Raw genomic sequence first — 18,468 nt, 5'->3', positions numbered from 1 at the left:
GGTCACAGTTTAGAGGAAAAGTATGGTTACAGGAAAGATTTGAATTTTAAAATGGTGTTATTGTCATTCTTACTAGTGTCCTTTTTAATATTACTAAATGTGTTTCATATTCATTGACATGATTTATACATGTGTTGCTTTTCCTTTGTCTTCTGTATTTATGTCTGATTCCTAATTAGTTTAATTTGTGTTTTTAAAAATTATGCCTGATTCTTGTCTTGCCCCTGGCAATGAGCAAAGGATCACCTTGCTGGTGGTGGTGGTCTTAATTCAGTCAGGGGCAGAGCAGATGGCAGTCCTGTTTTCATTCTAACTTGATGCCTGTCTTAGTGGCCAAAGCTGTTTTATGTACAGGACATATTATTACGTGGTTCACATTGCTACAAGAGAATATAAGAACTTCCCTGGTCAAGGCAGCTGCTGGGGACCCCATGGATGTCCAGAATCTGTGCAGAAGAACTGGCCTCACCCTCACTAGCTGCAGTGCTCTAGAGAGCTGGCCTCACCCATCACCGAAGCATTGCTGTGGAGGTGGCAGCACCTGGAAGAGCAGGCCCTTGGCTTCACCCAGGCAACACAGTGGACCTGACCCTGGGGGTGGGGGTGAGCTGACCCCAGTGATGTAAGTGTAGGAGATCTGACCCTGCCACTCACTTCCATTGGGTGGCACAGGCATAGAGGTGATGCCCCCCTCCCCCCGGGCTATTTCTACCTGTTGGGAAAGCTGTCCACACGTCATGAGCCTGCAGCTCTCGGGACAGCACGCCCTGGACCCACCTGGACAGCACAGCAGAGCTGACCCTAATGGTGGGGGCTCAGGTGAGCTGTTCAGAGGGCCAAAGCACAGAAAAGCTTACCTTGCCACTTGTCTGCCCTGAAGTAGTAGAGGTGTGGGTGATACCCTACCCTGTAGGCATAAGGTTATGGTGTAATTCAAATGCTCGTTTTGGTACTCCCCATATCTGGTTGCAATTTTGTTCTGAGAATCTCCTGTCTCTGTTGTGTGAACACTACTCCCCAATTGTTCCCTTATATGCCAAAGCAGCTTACAGCCAATCTCTGAACAGGGGTCAGAATAGGGCTGGACTTTCTGACAGCCAAGGGAGGAGAATTTGAAGGAGGAAGTAAGGGATTCAGCCACCGACAGATGTCCAGGATATATCAAAAAACAAGAGCTGGAGCAGGAAAGCTACATAAAGCAAGAATTTCTGCTATGTACACTGGGAGAAAGCCAAATTAGCATAGAGAATTAAGAATAGAGTAATAACTGCTTAGTTGTTGTGTTGTGAAGCTTATTATTAAACAAATATAACAGTTTTAATTACCTGTGTGATTGCTGGGTTAAGTGAGAAACTGAGAAACAAATACAGTTTTATAAAAATAATCTTTCAACATTTTGGCACCTGATGTGTGGCCAGACTTACATAGAAAACAAAACTACAGAGAAGTTTCTTAGTTCTGTTTTTTAAGAGAAAAAACACAGTTTCCAGGGCAGGAGCTCACAGCTTCCTTATTGTATAGATCCCTCACAGATCAGCAAGAATTTTTGGTGATGTTGACTTGTCTATTTTACATCTCTCATTATGTTCTAAGTTTTATATATTTGTTATTTATTTCTGGTCTTATCATTTTTTTTTCACATCTTCTTTAAGAATGGATTGCTCACAGTTAAAACCTCTTGTTGTTCTTGAAGATGCCTAGGTTACGTCCCAAACACCCAAATGGTGGCCGTAACTGCCATTGAATCTAGTTCAGTGTGTCCTCCTTGCCTCTATAAGCAGTGTGTGCAAGCACACACACACACACACAGTGAGCTTATATGAAATAAAGGATAAAAATAAAAATTTATTAGGAATTATTTATTTTTATTTATTACCCATCACTGATTATTTTTTAATCTTTTTTTTCTTATATAACTCTTTCCCTACATATGTTTAAAAATACGTGGTGATGTTATTCATTTATTTTGCTTTTTCTGGTTCTTAAGAATTACTGATGCCAGCTGAAGCAACGGAAGCTTAGAACATGTTCTCATATCACTGCTTGGTCATGTCTTCAAGAGACTATTCTTATCTGTCTTTCCCTCATGTCCTGAGCACGTATCTTCAGACTTTTCACAAGACAACACTGTAGCTGCTGCATATAACATGGTAGACCCATCTTAGTTTATTTTAAGCAGGCTTTGATCAGCTAGCATCATGTTTATAACGTGAACACTCTCTTGTACTCTGCTTCCTGAAGAGATGGCCAGTCTTTGCAATTGTTCTTCTGTCTTTTTTCATCTATCAACCTTGCTTTGGAATACCTGCATCCATTCATGCCTCCCAGGGAAGGAGTCTTTGATCGTTAGATAGCTATCACGTCTACTCTTAGAGATACCCATACGTACACTATTTAAAATTCATATAGGAGTTTTCACCTAATTTTGCCTTAATAATTGTTAAGTTTGCATACAGAACTTGTTACTGGATTCCTGGATGCACTATAGTCTCATCGAAGCTGCACAGTGTACATTTTTTATTCTTTGTTTTGGTTGCAGCTGTCATTACATAAGAAATTTCCAAGTAGTAGATCATGTAGTAAAAATATGACATAAAAAAATATTTTGAACTTGGGTAAAATTTTGCTAAACAGAACGTGATTTAACTACTTGAATTTGGAAGTGTGCTACTATTGTGAAATTTTAAATTTTCTAAGGGATCAGGTGTTTCTATTATTGTGGTGGGTGTGCAGAATGTCAAAGTTAGGACCTAAACATAGAATGTCAGTCCATGCCAATGGTTAGAAAATTAGCATTCAAATAGCAGTAGAATTTAGTAAGGAAAAATGGTACAATTATTACACTATTTGGCTTTATTATAAAAAGACTATGAGATCGCACCAAAAAAATGGCTCGTAATTTTGATAACACTATTAAAAATAACCATATTTTATTTGTTGGATCTTTTGGTCAGGCACTAGTGATAGATAGAAATTGGGTTCAATTTGTCTGAACAAAAAGAGAACAAATTTATACACAGGATTTGGAATCCTTGGCCTGAAGCTTGCTTAAATCATGCCAGATCTAGGAACTCTAAAAATGTCTGCCATCTCTAACCAAAAAGATATTTCCACTTGATATCCATTTTCAAAGAAAAAATTAATTTTCTCCACTGAATGTCACTGGGTATATTAGCCACACATAAAGGCACATCCCATGCTCTGCTGTAGGTGGTCAAAACAAAATGAACTCAACTGTATTGTTTAGACTTACTGTCTCATATTTATTGAACACATTTTGCCTTGGTTGTCTTTTGTGTCTGATTTTGTGTTTTATAGAGTTTTTGTGTGTATATGTGTCTGTGTGTTTTTTTCTGCTCTCTTTTTGTTATTTCCACTTTATTCTGTTTTTTTTTTTCTGTTTGCCTGTACCTTTTCTAAAGAGAAAGAAAAAAAGGGGGTGTGGAGTTGGGTGGGTGGGAAGGTGGTTAAGATTCGGGTGAAGTTGGGGGAGACAAAATCTTGATCAGAATATATTGTATGAAAACTGATTTTCAATTAAAAAGTTTTTCTGAAAACGTTTCAATTCCAAATCATTCACAATAATTCACTTGGTAGATAATTTTGTTCCTCTGATCCTCATACATGAAGATTTTCTATTTATATTGTTCACACACGTTATCCAAATTTAGATAAAGTACCAAAGTCGTATAGACATTGGCAGCAGAATTTCAGACAATGAGAAACATGGTATATTTGCTTATGTTAGCAGGATGTCTGTAAAACAAAAATTAAACTTGATATTAATGAAGACATGTTTCAATATTGTTAATGTGATCTTAGGAAAAAGATCTATATTTCATTATAAAATATACTCAGAGTCTCTGAGATCAGTTCTGTTTTATTTCATTCTTAAATGGATCAAGGGAAGAATAAATTATAACAAATGGGTGATTAAAGTGTTTTTACTTTTTTAGTTTCAGACAGGAAAACTAAAAAAACTTGTACCATTTACTCTGATATCTCTGCCAAAAGTCTAAAGTTTGTGTGTATAAAATGATATATTAGTTACTTTTCTATCACTCTGTGATAAAACACCATTAGCAGACCAACCTTATGGAAGTGTTTATTTTGTACTTTTCTCAGCAAGTCTACACCACCTAAACCTCTCCAAACGGTGTCACCAACTGGAGACTAAGTGCCCAAATGCTGGAGATTATGTAGGACATCTCTTAATCAAGCCACGGCATATGATATGTTTCTTTAATTTTTATTACCCTACATCAAACATTATTTTACGTATAATTGAGAACACCCAAGGACTGCATGTCCTCCTATGAAATATTTTCTACTTTAATGAAGATATGAATAAAATATTTTTGAGGGTTTGACTGAAGCCAGTTGGTAACCTATGGGAGAATCATGACCTTAGAGAACTTGGTAGTCAACTCCAGAGGAAATAGTATGTTCTTGATATAGGAAACTGTTTGAGACCTTAATTTTAGTTGTAAGATTATTAACATCTTATAACATAGGGAATTTCCTTACCATACTGTGTAAATTGGTGATTTTTCCAGGACTTAAATCCAAGTGAGCTCATAAACTTGCAGGCAAAAAGAGGAAACAGAAAGTCCAAAGGACAAGTTGGAGTCATTTGTTATTTGTTTCCTAAATCTGCAAACACCTTTTCAAAAATGCTAGTCTTAATATTCTAAAATATTACGATTACTTTTCTTCCTACTAATGAGCACCTCAGTATTTTTCGAATTGGCATTTGAGTGGGAGGTGGTGAACTTCTGTCTTAGTTGTTGATTTGGCTATGACATTTCCACATTTTACCTTTGCCATATCATCATTTTGGGCAATCATCAAGCGTGTGGGCATATAATATAATAAACACATATTATACATAGAGTTCTGTGACATCCTTCAGCTTGTGGTATCTAAACTCAGTATGGTTATATGCACACAGATATTGTTTTGCATGTGAATACAAGTCAGGATGTTTGTTTTAATTTTAAATGGATATATGATCTGGTTTCTGTGTGAAGACTATTTAAGATCATTTATTGATTATCCATATTTATTATTCCCATGGTAGTTCAGAAGTATAAATAAGCAGTCATTTTCCCTTCTTTTTCTAGTTCACTTATGCTTTTTCAGTTGTTCTCAGAGTACATACTCCAGTTTATATTTTCAAAGTGAATCAAAGTTGTTCAAGTAGTTGTGTAAAATTAAAAGATATATATTAATTAAACTCACTGTGTGCTAAATTACAAAATGAGCTTATAACAAGAAGAGTAATCCAAAGCATAGATGCTTACATTCAAAAACACTGGTCATAATATTAGCTAATGGGGAGCACCAGTTTAAAATATTCAGATTTATTATTATATCTGTTCTCTTACCAAATAAATACTGTATTCCATGAGGTAGAGACCCCTCAGCATAGTAAGTTCTGTGAAGCCAGATAGCTACTCAGAGGCCAGTTTCTGTGCAGTCAGAACTTGACCTGTTGATCCTAGGCTTCTGACAGTGTCTCCAGAGGGTGACAAAGGCCAGGCAGAGAGGAGAATGGTCAGATAAATATGAAAAATCCAAAGAGGTTATCTTTGAGACCAGGTTATATTCACTTCAGGAATTTGACACTTCCTTGTTGGAACTTCAGAGGAAGCTTTTTGAAAATTACGTGTGTGTGTAAGGTAGAATGGGGCTCTGTGCTGTCAGGCTGGAGTAAACTAAGGCAGCATTTACATTGAGAACAGATATGCACCAACTCACTACTGTCACAAAATTGGTTTTCAATAAAGCTGATGAAAATAGTCCAATTTCAGCTAACAGTATATGAAGACATTAATAATATATGTGACCTTTAATACATCTGCCTCTTCAGTGATATATTTTTTATCTTGTGTTGTAAGATTTTGTTCTTTTTCAGACAACTGAATTCAGAATGTTCAAATGAAATTAGTAGTGAGTAGTTGTTTATATGCATTGACTTTCTTTCTTTTCTCATTTCTGTGAGAATATTTATTTTTTAATTTTTTGGTGTATTTGTGTTTGTGTCTCTCTTCTGAGCAGGTGTGTGTACCAGTGACGGTCAGAAGAAGCACTCAGATCCCTTGGGGTTGGAGTTACAGAAGATTACTAGTTGCCCCATGTGGGTACTGGAAACCAAACTTAAGTCCTGTGGAAGGTCCAGGTTTTCTTAACCCCTGAAACATTTCTCCAGGCCCATTTGTCAGTTTCTTTTTTTCTGATATTTTAAATTATTGTCATTTATTACAATTTATTCAATTTGTATCCCAACTGTAGCCCCCTCCCTCATCTCCTCCCAAACCCAACCTCCTTCCTTCTTCTCTCCCTATGTCCCTCCCCTAGTCCACTGATAGGGGAGATCTTTCTCCCCTTCTATTCGACCCTAACCTATCAGGTCTCATCAGGACTGGTTGTATTATCTTCCCCTGTGGCCTAGCAAGCCCCCAGTGTGATTAGAGGTGATCAGAGAGCCTGCCACTGAGTTTATGCCAGACAAATTCCCTGCTCCCTTTACTAGGGAACCCACTTGGAGACGGAATCTATGGGCTACATCTGAGCTGGGGTTTTAGGTCCTCTCCGTGCATTGTCCTTGGTTGGGATATCATTCTCTTCAAGGCCCCCAGGGCTCAATTTTTATGGCTCTGTTGGTCTCCTATTGGAGCTCCTGTTCCCTCCAGGTCTTTCTATCCCCCCCTTCTTTCATAAGATTCCCTGCACTCTGTCCAAAGTTTGGCTCTGAGTCTCAGCCTCTGCTTCAATACCTCAATCAGTAGTCTTTAGAGGTCCTCTGTGGTAGGCTCCTGTCCTGTTCCCTGTCTTCTCCTGCTTGCGATGTCTATCACGTTTGTCTTTCTGAATGAGGATTGAGCATCTTCCCTAGGGCCTTCCTTGTTATTTAGCTTCTTTAGGAGTATAGATTTTAGTATGCTTATCCTATATTATGTGGCTAATATCCATTTATGAGTAAGTATATACCATGTGTGTCTTTCTGCTTCTGGGATACTCCCTCAGGATGATCTTTTCTAGTTCCCACCATGGACCTGCTAATTAATGATTTCCTTGTTTTTAATTGCTGAGTAGTACTCCATTGTGTAAATGGACCACAATTTCTGTCCATTGAGGGACATCTAGGTTGTTTCCAGCTTCTGGCTATTATAAATAGAGCTGCTACAAATATGGTTGGGCCAATGTCCTTGTTGTATAGTTGAGCATATTTTGGATATATGCCTAGGAGTGGTATAGCTGAATCTTGAGGTAGCATTATTCCTAATTGTCTGAGAAAGTGCCAGATTGATTTCCAAAGTTGTTTTACAAGTTGGCACTGCCACCAGCAATGGAGGAGTGTTCCCCTTTCTCCATATCATCTCCAGCATGTGTTGTCACTTGAGTTTCTGATCTTAGCCATCCTGATGGGTGTAAGGTGAAATCTCAGGGTCTTTTTGGTTTGTATTTCCCTGATAACTAAGAGCGTCGAACATTTCTTTAAGTGTTTCTCTGGCATTCGATATTCTTCTATTGAGAATTCTCTGTTTAGCTCTGTACCCCATTTTAAAATTGCATTTACTTGGTTTGTTGGTGTTTAACATCTTAAGTTCTTTAGATATTCTACGGAGGGATATTAGCCCTCTGTAAGATATAGGGTTGGTGAAGATCCTTTCCCAATCTGCATCTTTCAGTTTCTTAATATTGAAATATACATAATATTTTTGTTTATATATTTTCTTTTTTATTTTATGCAATAGAAAATTTCCCAGTAAATAGACATTTTAAACATTTACACACATAAACTGTTAAGACCAAGGTGGCAATGTACATAAGAGCTTTTATTTCTTATCTTAGTGATAAACTAGCTGAAAAAAAACAAACAAAAAAACAAAATCTGAGATATGAAAGTAATATAGTTAATATTTCGAACACAACTTGTGGGCAAAGGAGATACATGAATGTCCAGAATTATAAAATTAATAATATATGTCAACAGTCTTGATTCATTTAACATTTTCCTTTGAAGACATATGATATTTCTAATAGGTAACCTTTGCCCTTTGGTTTATTTTTAAATATTGTCTCTATGATATGACATAATTTGTAATGGAAACAACTGTTTGTTAGAATATTCTGGGATTCTGACACTCACTAAGAATAGTACAGTTTCTGGGTAGTTTAGCTTTTCTGACTCTGTTAAACCATCCTAAAAACAAGGAAAACACATATGCTAGCAATATAAACTATTAACAATTCACAGTTCGGTTGAAAATACTAAACCGAGACCATTTTGATATTAGATCTGATAAATAGTTAGCATATACCATAAAATTTCAAAATATTACAGAATTAATTTAGCTATAAGTCCAAGTATTTTCCTGATTTATCACCTTTTGGTGTGTGTTTGACATGTACCCATGCTTGTGTGTGTGTTTGTGTGTATATTGGTAAACAGATTATGTCTGAGCATGTGTATGAAGACCAGACGTTCACGTCACTTTCTCTCCAGACTCTTTCTTTTATCAAAGAGTCTCTCACTGATCCTGGAAGCATTTAGGCTGGCTGGCCGTCAGATTCCAGAGATCCTCCTCCTTCTTGGATTCCAGGATTATAGGAATGTCGTCATGTTGGGCTTTTTACCAGGGATTCCAGGGGCTCAAACTCAAGTCCTATGCTTGTGCAACAAGCAGTCTATAAACTTAACCATATCCATAGCTTCTCCTTATAAATTAAATTTGAAGTAAATAAGAATTTATACAACAAAAGACAATATTTTACATATGAGTAAAAGATATTGAGTAGCATAGCCTATATGTTCTCGTTTTTCTTTCATTTATTCCAATTTGCAAACTGCCCTTCCTTGGAAAGATCACAGCACACCTCAATATAGGGATTTAACAAAGAACTTTTTATATTTGTGTATTTTGTTTAGTTAATCCAAACATGCACACATGGTTAAAGATACAACAGATTTTAAAATGATGTTTTTGTGATGATAAGAACTTTCTCATGTAAATGTTTTTTATTTTCTCAGATGAAGGGATGAGAGGACAGCATGTGAATACATGCTTAAGAACACGTGGCCTGAACTGAGCCCAGGGTGTTTCTATCTAACTATCTCTAGAGGTAAGCCTGGAAGCTCCTAACCTCCATACAAGCTAATCTTCTGCAAGCCTGGACCTTGAGAGCTGTAGCTTCTCTCCTGCATTTGCTAACTTAGGCCTCCTAAAGTTTGCTGAATTAGTTCACCCTTTATGTTTCTTTGTGAACTCTGGTTGGCTGGTTCAACTCTGCTGTTCTAGCTCAAATTCCTCTCCCAGCTGACTGATTCAAATGGACTCCTCTTGGTTTCTGATGAAATTGCTCTGCTTGGAAACTTTGAACTGCAGGAACTGCCCTGCACTGATTGCAATGACTTCATGAACTGAATGAAACTGCAGGAACTCAACTGTACTCAAATGCACTTAACTGCCCTCAACTGAACCACACCGAATTCAACTCCTCTGCTCTCTCTCTGCACTGCTCTTCAGTAGCCTCTCTCTCCTAACTATTCTAGTGAGAGTTGGGTGTATCCTTTCCCTGACTCAGTCTGTCAAATTTTCTCTGATTCATCAGTGTTTCTGCTCCTCAATTAGACATCATTGTTTGTGATTAAGAGTATGTCTGTATTCCAGCCAGATCATATGATAACCCAGGGCATGCCTGCCTTTCAGCTGGATCACATAGACTTAGGAGGTCTTTACATATCATCCCTTGTGAGGTCAGCCATTCTGCTGTATTAAATTTCTCTGTATTCCCAGCTTAAAACTTTAAAATTGTATGTACTTACATTGGCAAACATTTTTTATTACTTTATCTTGTTTTGATCACTCAGCAAACTTGTTTTGGCGTTTATACTATATATTCAGTGCACCTCTACTTGTTAATGTAGCTTATATCATCATGGCAGTGGAACTGTAGAAAAAACTGTAAAGAAATAAATATGATCAAGTAGATAGTGATGAAAGGTGATTAAAATTATCTGTATAGTTGTTTAATACAAGAAAAAAATGATTGAGTAACACCTTTGTTTTGAGTTATATCATTCCTTCATAATCAAATGACACAGAAGTTACAAGACAGTCTTGTGAAAAAAATGTTTAGTGAAAATGAACAAAGAAGTGGTTATAAAAGAAAGCTAGAGGAAATTTTTATCCTCTCTGCTTTCACACAAACACTCTATACAATGCAATCTAACCCTTCATGACTGTTTTAGTTTTGTTTCTGTTGCTGTGTTAAAATACCCCAATGAAAGAAAGTCAGGAGATAAAGTATTATTTGAGTTCATATGTTATAGGACTTGATAGCAGAGTACTCACAGTGGCAGGATCTTGAAGAAATTGGTTATGTTGCATTCATGGTCAAGGGGCATAGACCAACAAACTAATTCATGCTTGATAGAGCTCAGTTTTACACACAACTCGCAGAACGGTGCCGTAGTAATGATGCGGGTCTTCCCAACTCAGTAAATGCAATCAATATAATTGCATAGAGATGCCCACAGAGCAACATGATCTGGACTGTCCCTCACTGACACCCAATTCCAGGTGATTCTAGACATTGCCAAGGTAACAATTAAAACTAGCCACCACAATGATCAAGATGTGTGCATTTCTCTCCGCTAGTAACCAGTCAACAGATACTAATCGGATAGCCAATACTTTATTCATTTCCACACTCTGCTCCTGAAGACAGCCTTGCATCACAATGAGTGTCAAGCCCTTGGTCATTACTCTGTACTTCAGATGCCAGTGGTAGGCTTTAGGTTGTTTTAGCTGTGCTCCTGGACACCTGGCTCTAAATTGGGGACTACTTATCCTGAATTGGTTAACTTTCTAGGACAACTACAGACCTCTGGACAACATTTTCTAGGGATTTTTGTGGTTTATTACAAAGAACATGGCAAACACTGTAAATAAAGAGCAAGGGAAAGAAACACATAGGGAAAGGGATGCAGGAAAGCTGCCATCCAGGAACACCCATGTACTCAGCAACCTAAAAGCTCTCCAAAGTCTGTTTTTTAAAAAAAATGCTTTAAATTGATTGATTGATTGATTGATTTTACTGTAAATGTATTGTGTGGGTATGATTGATTATGGCATTGAAACATGCTTATCTGTTTGACCTTGAGACCTTCTTTTCTCTTTGGTGTTTGCAGTGTGGAGTCAGACTGGGTATCTGAAACCTCTATTTTTTTGTGGCATTTTGCCACCCAAGTCCCATTCTGAAGCTATCTAGATTCAGATACCTCTTTTATAATATACATATATAAAGATTGCAAGGGTTTTAGGAGCTTTGTGTCAAGAATCACAAACAGATACCAAGTATAAATTTCTCCTGACAGGCTTTGATTTAAAGTTCCCATTCATGTTTATCCTCACTACAATTCCTGGGAATAAGTGTCAGGAATCACTAGAAAACATACTGTATAAATTATATAAGCTACTGTAATGTCTTAATAAATCTTGAGATGATATCTCTTCACATCACTGACCTGTCATACTTAGATGGGATTTGAGAAGGACACATGATGTTTTGTCTTTGATTTTCCCCTTTTGAGGGTTACTGATGTTAGTCTTCTCTTATAGACGGGCGTGCTATAGAGGGGCTATATATAGGGCAGGTTTTGTGCTATTACTATAGATTTCTTTTTAGTTCAAACCAAGTGCCAAGAATAAGGTCAAAGTAAGTGGAGAACAGGTATCCCTTGATTCTTTAGCAGAGTGGAATTCCAGTTTGCTTCTCCAACTTCTGACGTATCACTTCATCACTATAGACTCTGCTCTCATTTTTTCTCCACACTGTAAGAGTCCAGTGAATTTATCTTTCCTCAGTTTCGATGGCTACTTGAAAGCTGATGCTTCTCAGTCTTATAAGTCTGGACAAGTATTTGCTCTAGGACATATTTAAGTCATATAGAATTCTTCATTTGATGCTTTGTAGGTGGCTTAAAGAGAAACCATTCCTTCACTCCCTTTTTTTTTTTATTAAACTATAATTATCCTTCACCTATGTAATCAACTCAGAAGGCATAGAAAGTATCATTGATTCTTTGTATACATTGAATCACACAATTTCTCATGTCATGTAAATTCTGTTGCCTCAGTTTCCTGCACAACTGCTTTCTATCTGAACCACATAATCACTATTGTTTTTGACAACTGGCATATTTCACCTGAAGTACGGCTGAGTCTCCAGTTTCTTTCCATCTTTCCAGTTTTCCCTGTAACTTAGCTGGCTTCACTGCTTCCCAGGAGGGTTTTTTTAAGGAAAGACTTTGCCCTTTGCTTTCAAGGGGTACAAAGTCCCTCAGATGTGATACTTAAAAGATGTCTAATAGTTGGCCACTTCTTGCCCGTTTGTGCCTTAGTTTCTGTCCCTTTTCTAGATTAATACACACCCCTAATCAAACTAGATGATACTTTTTCATTTGCTGGCATCACTACACCTTTTTAACTTAATCTGATGGTGTGTGTGTGTGTGTGTGTGTGTGACATGTGTGGAGATATTCTGGCTGGGACTCTGTTGCTATGTGATATTTCTTGAGATGGGGTTTCCTACTGAACCTGGGGCTAAGTACATAACCAAGCACCAAAGGTCTAGTTGGCACTTCTAAACATGCATGGCTTTGCCTAGCTTTTTTCATTCATGCTGGACTCAAACTCAGATTCTGGTACATAGTGTTCAAGCACTGTTATCAGCCCACCCATGCCCCAAGTCCCTCACCAGGGAACTTCTAGCATGTTTCTTGCATCCTAGGGTTTGCTGCCTCTCCTGTCTCCACAACACCATTCATTTTTCATTCATTAGTATAAATGTCAGCTCCTTCATCAGAAGGTCCTTCCTCTTAGTTTTCCAAATTCAGAATCAGGTGTCTCTATGTGCTCAACAGCCCATATTAATCACAGATGAGACACCTTTTACTCCACTGTCATTCCTACATGATCAGCCCTCCATCGATTGTAATCCCTTGCCCTTTGGATTATGATAAAGTGAAGTCAAAGTCACTGCTTAAAATAGAACACACTCACAGTTTAAAGCTATTATCTGAATGAATAGCATCTTTGCCTGCATACTAAGGTTTATGAAGACACAGCCTAACATATGTAATCTTTTTGTTTTCTTTTAAAAATTTATTTGTTAGCACTCCTTTGAGGACAATGTATAGATGATCAGTAAAAGCTTTTGGATCTTTTCCAATCAATATCTATCATCTACGTCTGTCTGTCTGTCTATCTATATTTGCACACATATGCACACACACATACACTTTATGTATTAGATAAATTATCCATCATATTCTCTGACTGCCATTATGTTAATTAGGCACAAGATAATTATGAAGCAATTTTTAATTGTCAATAAAACCATTTTTCACTTATGGGAATAAATATTTTTTTGTGTTAAAACATTCGTATAATCAACATATTGAAAAGCAAAATTTTTTATTCCTTATTTTTTATATTAATTACAGTTTATTTGCTTTGTATCCCAGCTGTAGCCTCCTTCCTCATTCCCTCCCAATCCCACCCTCCCTCCCTCTTTTCTTCCCAAGCACCTCTCCAAGTCCACTGATAGAGGAGATCCTCCTCCCCTTCCATCTGACCCTAGCTTATCAGGTCTCATCAGGACTCCTCTGCGGCCTGGCAAGGCTGTTTCCCTCTCTGGGGGAGGTAGTCAAAGAGCCAGCCACTGAGTTCATGTCGGAGGCAGTCCCTGTTCCCATTACTATGGAACTCACTTGGATACTGAGCTACCAAGGGCTACATCTGAGCAGGGGTTCTAGGTAATATCCATGAATGGTCCTTAGTTGGAGTATCAGTCTCAGAAAACACCCCTGTGCCCAGATATTTTGGTTCTGTTGCTCTCCTTGTGGAGCTCCTGCCCTATCCAGGTCTTAGTAACTATCCCTTCTTTCATAAGAGTCCCTGCACTCTGCCCAAAGTTTGGTTATGAGTCTCAGCATCTGCTTTGATACACTGTTGTGTAGAGTCTTTCAGAGGCCCTCTGTGGTAGGCTTTTGTCCTGTTTCCTGTTTTCTCCTTCTTTCAATGTCCATACTGTTTGTCATTTTGAGTGAGGATTGATCATTTACCCAGGGTCCTCCCTCTTGCTTGGTTTCTTTAGGTATACAGATTTGTGTAGGTTTATCCTATATTATATGTCTAGTATCCACTTATAAGTGAGTATATATACCGTGTGTGTCTGCCTGCTTCTGGGATACCTCACTCAGTATGGTCTTTTCTAGTTCTATCTATTTGCCTGCAAATTTTATGATTTCCTCATTTTTAATTGCTGAGTAGTAGTCCATTGAGTAAAAATACCACAATTTCTGTATCTATTCCTCCGTTGAGGGACATCTGGGTTGTTTCCAGGTTCTGGCTCCTATGAATAAAGCTGCTATGAACATGGTTGAACAAATGTCCTTATTGTGTACTTGAGCATCTTTTGGATATATGCCTAGGAGTGGTATAGATGGATCTTGAGGAATCACTATTCCTAATTGTCTGAGAAAGCACCAGATTGATTTCCGAAGTGGTTGTACAAGTTTGCATTCCTACCAGCAATGGAGGAGGGTTCCCCTTTCTCCACAACCTCTCCAGCATGTGTTGTTACTTGAGTTTTTGATCTTAGCCAAACAACCAACCAATCAACCAAGCAAGTCAAAGACTTGTATGAAAAAAATTTCAAGTCTCTGAAGAAAGAAGTAGAAGAAGATATCAGAAGATAGAAAAAAAAACAAAAACCAAAACTCAAAAAACCTTCAAAAAATTAGAAAATGTTTTCAACTTTTTTTTTTTTTTTTTTTTTTTTTTAGAAAATACAATTGAGACTTTTAAAACTAAGAAATCATTAACATTTATTTTGATAACCTTTATTAGCACAATAGTTTAGAACATCTTTAGCCAGGTCTGCTTGTGACCAGTCTACTCTGTTGCTTATGTGCTGTGTGTGACAAATCTCTGTTGCATGCATGCTACCAGTCTCCTTTATTGCTTATGTGTGTGTGTGTGCGCATGTGCCCAGTCTCTCTTCTTCTGTTTGCACATGTGTGAGACTTAACTCCTCTAGTGGGTTGTGTGTCTCTGTGCATGTGTGTAGTGCATGGAGAGAGAGAGGGAGAGGGAGAGGGAGAGAGAGAGAGAGAGAGAGAGAGAGAGAGAGAGAACAATCTCCTCTACTCCTATTCATCCACATTAGGAGCTGTGTAGGAGACCCAACAAACACTAGCTGGAATTGCAAAGTTTAGGAGCATATTGTGTAGCACTGAGTTTAAATTTATTTCCCCCAATTGGATCTCATGCTGCAGTGGAATTAAAGCTTCCCCTTCCACAGAGAGAAATCCAATAGATGAGATAAGAGACCGGAAGCACACAGTGAGAGAGAGAGAGAGACCAAGGTACATCCCGGAGCAGGAAATAGGTTGTAACAGCAGGGAATGCCTCAACATGATAGGAAACAAAGGAATAGACGTGTAAAAGGCAGGTGAGAGAACTAGAAGCCAAAATTAAAGACAAAAGAAAAAGTCTGTCACAAAAAAAGTGAAAAAAATAGAGGAAAAGATCTCTCAATTATAAATTTAACTTTTGATAACCATGATAGCTGTATGTTAAGAATGTCAGAATAATATTTTTATGTAGTTATCGTTAAAGGTTTTCCCCTAAATTTAGAGAATGGGGAGCTTTTCATTCTGATCACATTTTTATGGTACAGAGAAAATCAGCACAGTAGGAAACTTCCTAGCAACGAGTGTCCATAAAAGCTGGCTGTGTGTGACTGTAGGAACCAAGCAGATCTTTACTTACTCTTTTGTAACAGAGCCGTTCCATTCTGTATTCTTATCTGATTGCTCAGATCTCAGCTAAGATTGCCACAAAAGTGCAAAAGAAGAAGCACAGCTCTAACTTAAAATATTACTTACTCTGAATCTGGTAGGCCATTTGTTAGCATGTCAACACTAGGGCAAGATTTGGCAATTTTGAAGGCTCTTAGCCAAAGAGGTAAAATTATAAAGACCGCTAGCAAAATGAAGTATGGATGGTTCAAAGGAAGAAGCAACACCTTCTCCTCACTTGGGAGAGTCGGGACATGTACAGTTGGCATGGCTAATAGGCTAGGTCTAGATGAAGCAGCCGGAAGTGGAAGCTACTGCCAAGCATACAGCCGCGCCCCTTCAACTCTTTGCTACTACTGAGTCATCTGCTTTTGCACCCGTTCTGCTGATTTCTTTCTTTATGAAGTCTCTGCTAAATGATCTCCACTAAGAATTAATCAAAACAAACTAATTACTATTTTGATAAGCCAACTTAAAAACAAAAAAAATCAACCAACCCACCAATCAACCAACTAATCAAAACCAAACCAAACCAATTTTACCTGATCCTAATTTTACTGTTTCCTGTTTCCCCTTCGCTTTCAGACTGCAGAGGCCTGGTTCATTTTCTTGTGTTTCTTGACTCCAGGAGAGGTGTGCTTCCCTCCAATGTGGCCCCATTTTCATTCTGATCTTGTTCCTACATACAAACTTTGAGATTCCTAAGTAAGGGCCAGAGGCAGCGCTTGTGTCTTTGTTTTCTGAGGTGCTTTTGGGCTGTGGCTGTTTCTGTTTATACCTTCCTGAAGGAAAAACCAATGTGTGCAAGTAGAACCACAGGTAGGGTAAAGCCCAGGGAGCCACTGAAGAGCAAGTTGCGGTCCTAAGTTCTCTTCCTCCTCTGACCTATAGGCGCACACCTGCACGTAGAAGCCCACCCACCAGCAGTCAATCAGTAGAGTCCTGCTCTTCTTCCTTCCAGGTTGCTCTCATTTAAACATTTCTCTTCAGCTGCTGCCTAAGGGTGCCCTGCATTTTTCCTCAGACCAGGGAAACCCTTCCTTTCTCTTAGAATGAAGAAGGGGCGGGGGGGGGGGGGCTGGGGGGGGGGGGGGGGGGAGGGGGTTGCCGGGGGGGGAGAAGGGCTTTCCCTGGGCTGAGAGCGGGGATTCCCTGTCTAGGGACAGGCCATTTCCCACCGAAGCAGGAGATCACCATAGCCAGGGTGCTGGTGACTCTTGGGAACCTTCTTTGAACCCTTCACCATCTTCCCAGGAAGGGTCTGGAGCTCCGGAATCAGTAAATGAGCTCGCCCCCATTGGTTGTCCCCAAGGCACCCTCATGCCGTCACTGAGTTATGTTAATGAGGGGGAGGCTCATTGGCTGGGCCTTCAGCAGCTGCTAGGGAAGACCTGTGCAGGGCGAGCCTGAGCCCACCGCCTTTGCTCCCGCCTTCGGCCGCCAGCTCTCAGAGGTTGCTCTCCCAGCTAGCAAGCTGCGGTCGGGGATGCCCTAGTGGGAGGCTCTTGTTCCTGCCTTTCAGGAAAGTGCCTAGCCATCACGCGGCGCGCACACCCACCACTTGTCCTCTTTCTAGGCACCGCGCGATTTTTCTCTTTTTTTGTCGGTGAAGTAACTTTTGCATTCCCGCCTCCCCCCCTGGTCCCAGGGACCAGAGGCGGCGCCGAGCCTGGGGGCGGTTCCTTGGCAGCGCTGGTTCAAGTCGCAGCCAGACTTTTGCTCCTGGGCTCGGTTTGCATCATCCCCATCACACCCTCGGGGAAGAGGAGCCGGCCCCCTTTCCAGCCTCAGCTTCCGGCCGAGCCACCCCTCCCCCGTCAGGTCCCCCCACCACGGCCCTTTCTCCCACCTTCCCCAGCACAGCACCCTCTCCACAGTGCTCGCTCCCCCTCGCTGCCCTCCTTCATCCCTTGTTGGATGTTGCCCACTCCTTAAGGAAGGATGGTTGATTTGGAGAGCGAAGTGCCCCCACTGCCTCCCAGGTACAGATTCCGGGATTTGCTGCTAGGGGACCAAGGCTGGCAAAATGATGACAGGTGAGTGGCATGGTGCAGTGTTCCACAGATACTACTCCAAGGGGGCAAGACTGGAGGGCTGTGGAGGAGATGGAAAGAAGGAGAGATCAGCAATGAGGGAGTGAAAGGGACTCCACATCTCTCCATTTTGACTCTGTAGAGCAGTTGCTGTGGACAAGGAACTCTTTTTCTTTCCACTTTCTCATTCTTGCGATGGATGGATGGATGGATGGATGGATGGATGGATGGATGGATGGATGCATTTGTTGCATTTTATTCTATATTATTTGTCTATCTGGGTTCCTGTGGTTGTGTGTGAGGCTGCGAGCAGAGGTACAATCGCATCCAAATGGCACGCAGTTTCAGTGTCAAATGTTTCTCGCTATTTTCCCTGGTGTAGTTAATACACTTCATAAATGTATCCAAGCAGTTGAAAAATCACGGGAGAAACTTAAATCTCCTGCACCCACTTTCTTACTCCTCGTCAGTGTTGTCTCAGCTAGATGTTTGCTTGTCACTGGGAATTTCCTGCTGCTTGAATATTTGGAGTTCAGGTGGGCAATTGACTAACATATG

At 39.6% G+C, this 18,468-nt stretch overlaps 1 protein-coding gene and 1 non-coding gene across 4 annotated transcripts in view; both read left to right on the top strand.

Annotated features, from left to right (window-relative positions):
• The first annotated feature begins 219 nt into the window (after window positions 1–219).
• Window positions 220–363, top strand: LOC129689518 (small nucleolar RNA SNORA48). The gene has a single exon (XR_008722125.1). It is a non-coding gene; the product is annotated as a small nucleolar RNA SNORA48 (small nucleolar RNA).
• Window positions 364–17,818: 17,455 nt separating this feature from the next.
• Kcnt2 (potassium sodium-activated channel subfamily T member 2) overlaps window positions 17,819–18,468 on the top strand; it is a 377,298-nt gene continuing 376,648 nt past the window's right edge. For all 3 annotated transcript variants that reach the window (XM_055624693.1, XM_055624692.1, XM_055624691.1), the window contains exon 1: window positions 17,819–17,913. In XM_055624693.1, coding sequence (XP_055480668.1) covers window positions 17,819–17,913 — 95 coding nt within the window. The remainder of the gene's footprint in view (window positions 17,914–18,468) is intronic.

The sequence above is a fragment of the Psammomys obesus genome, unplaced genomic scaffold (genome assembly GCF_907164565.1).
Source record: "Psammomys obesus unplaced genomic scaffold, mPsaObe1.curated_primary_1811, whole genome shotgun sequence".
NCBI lineage: Eukaryota > Metazoa > Chordata > Mammalia > Rodentia > Muridae > Psammomys > Psammomys obesus.
The sequence above is the reverse complement of the archived record's forward strand: the minus strand, read 5'-3'. Positions and strand labels throughout refer to the sequence as shown.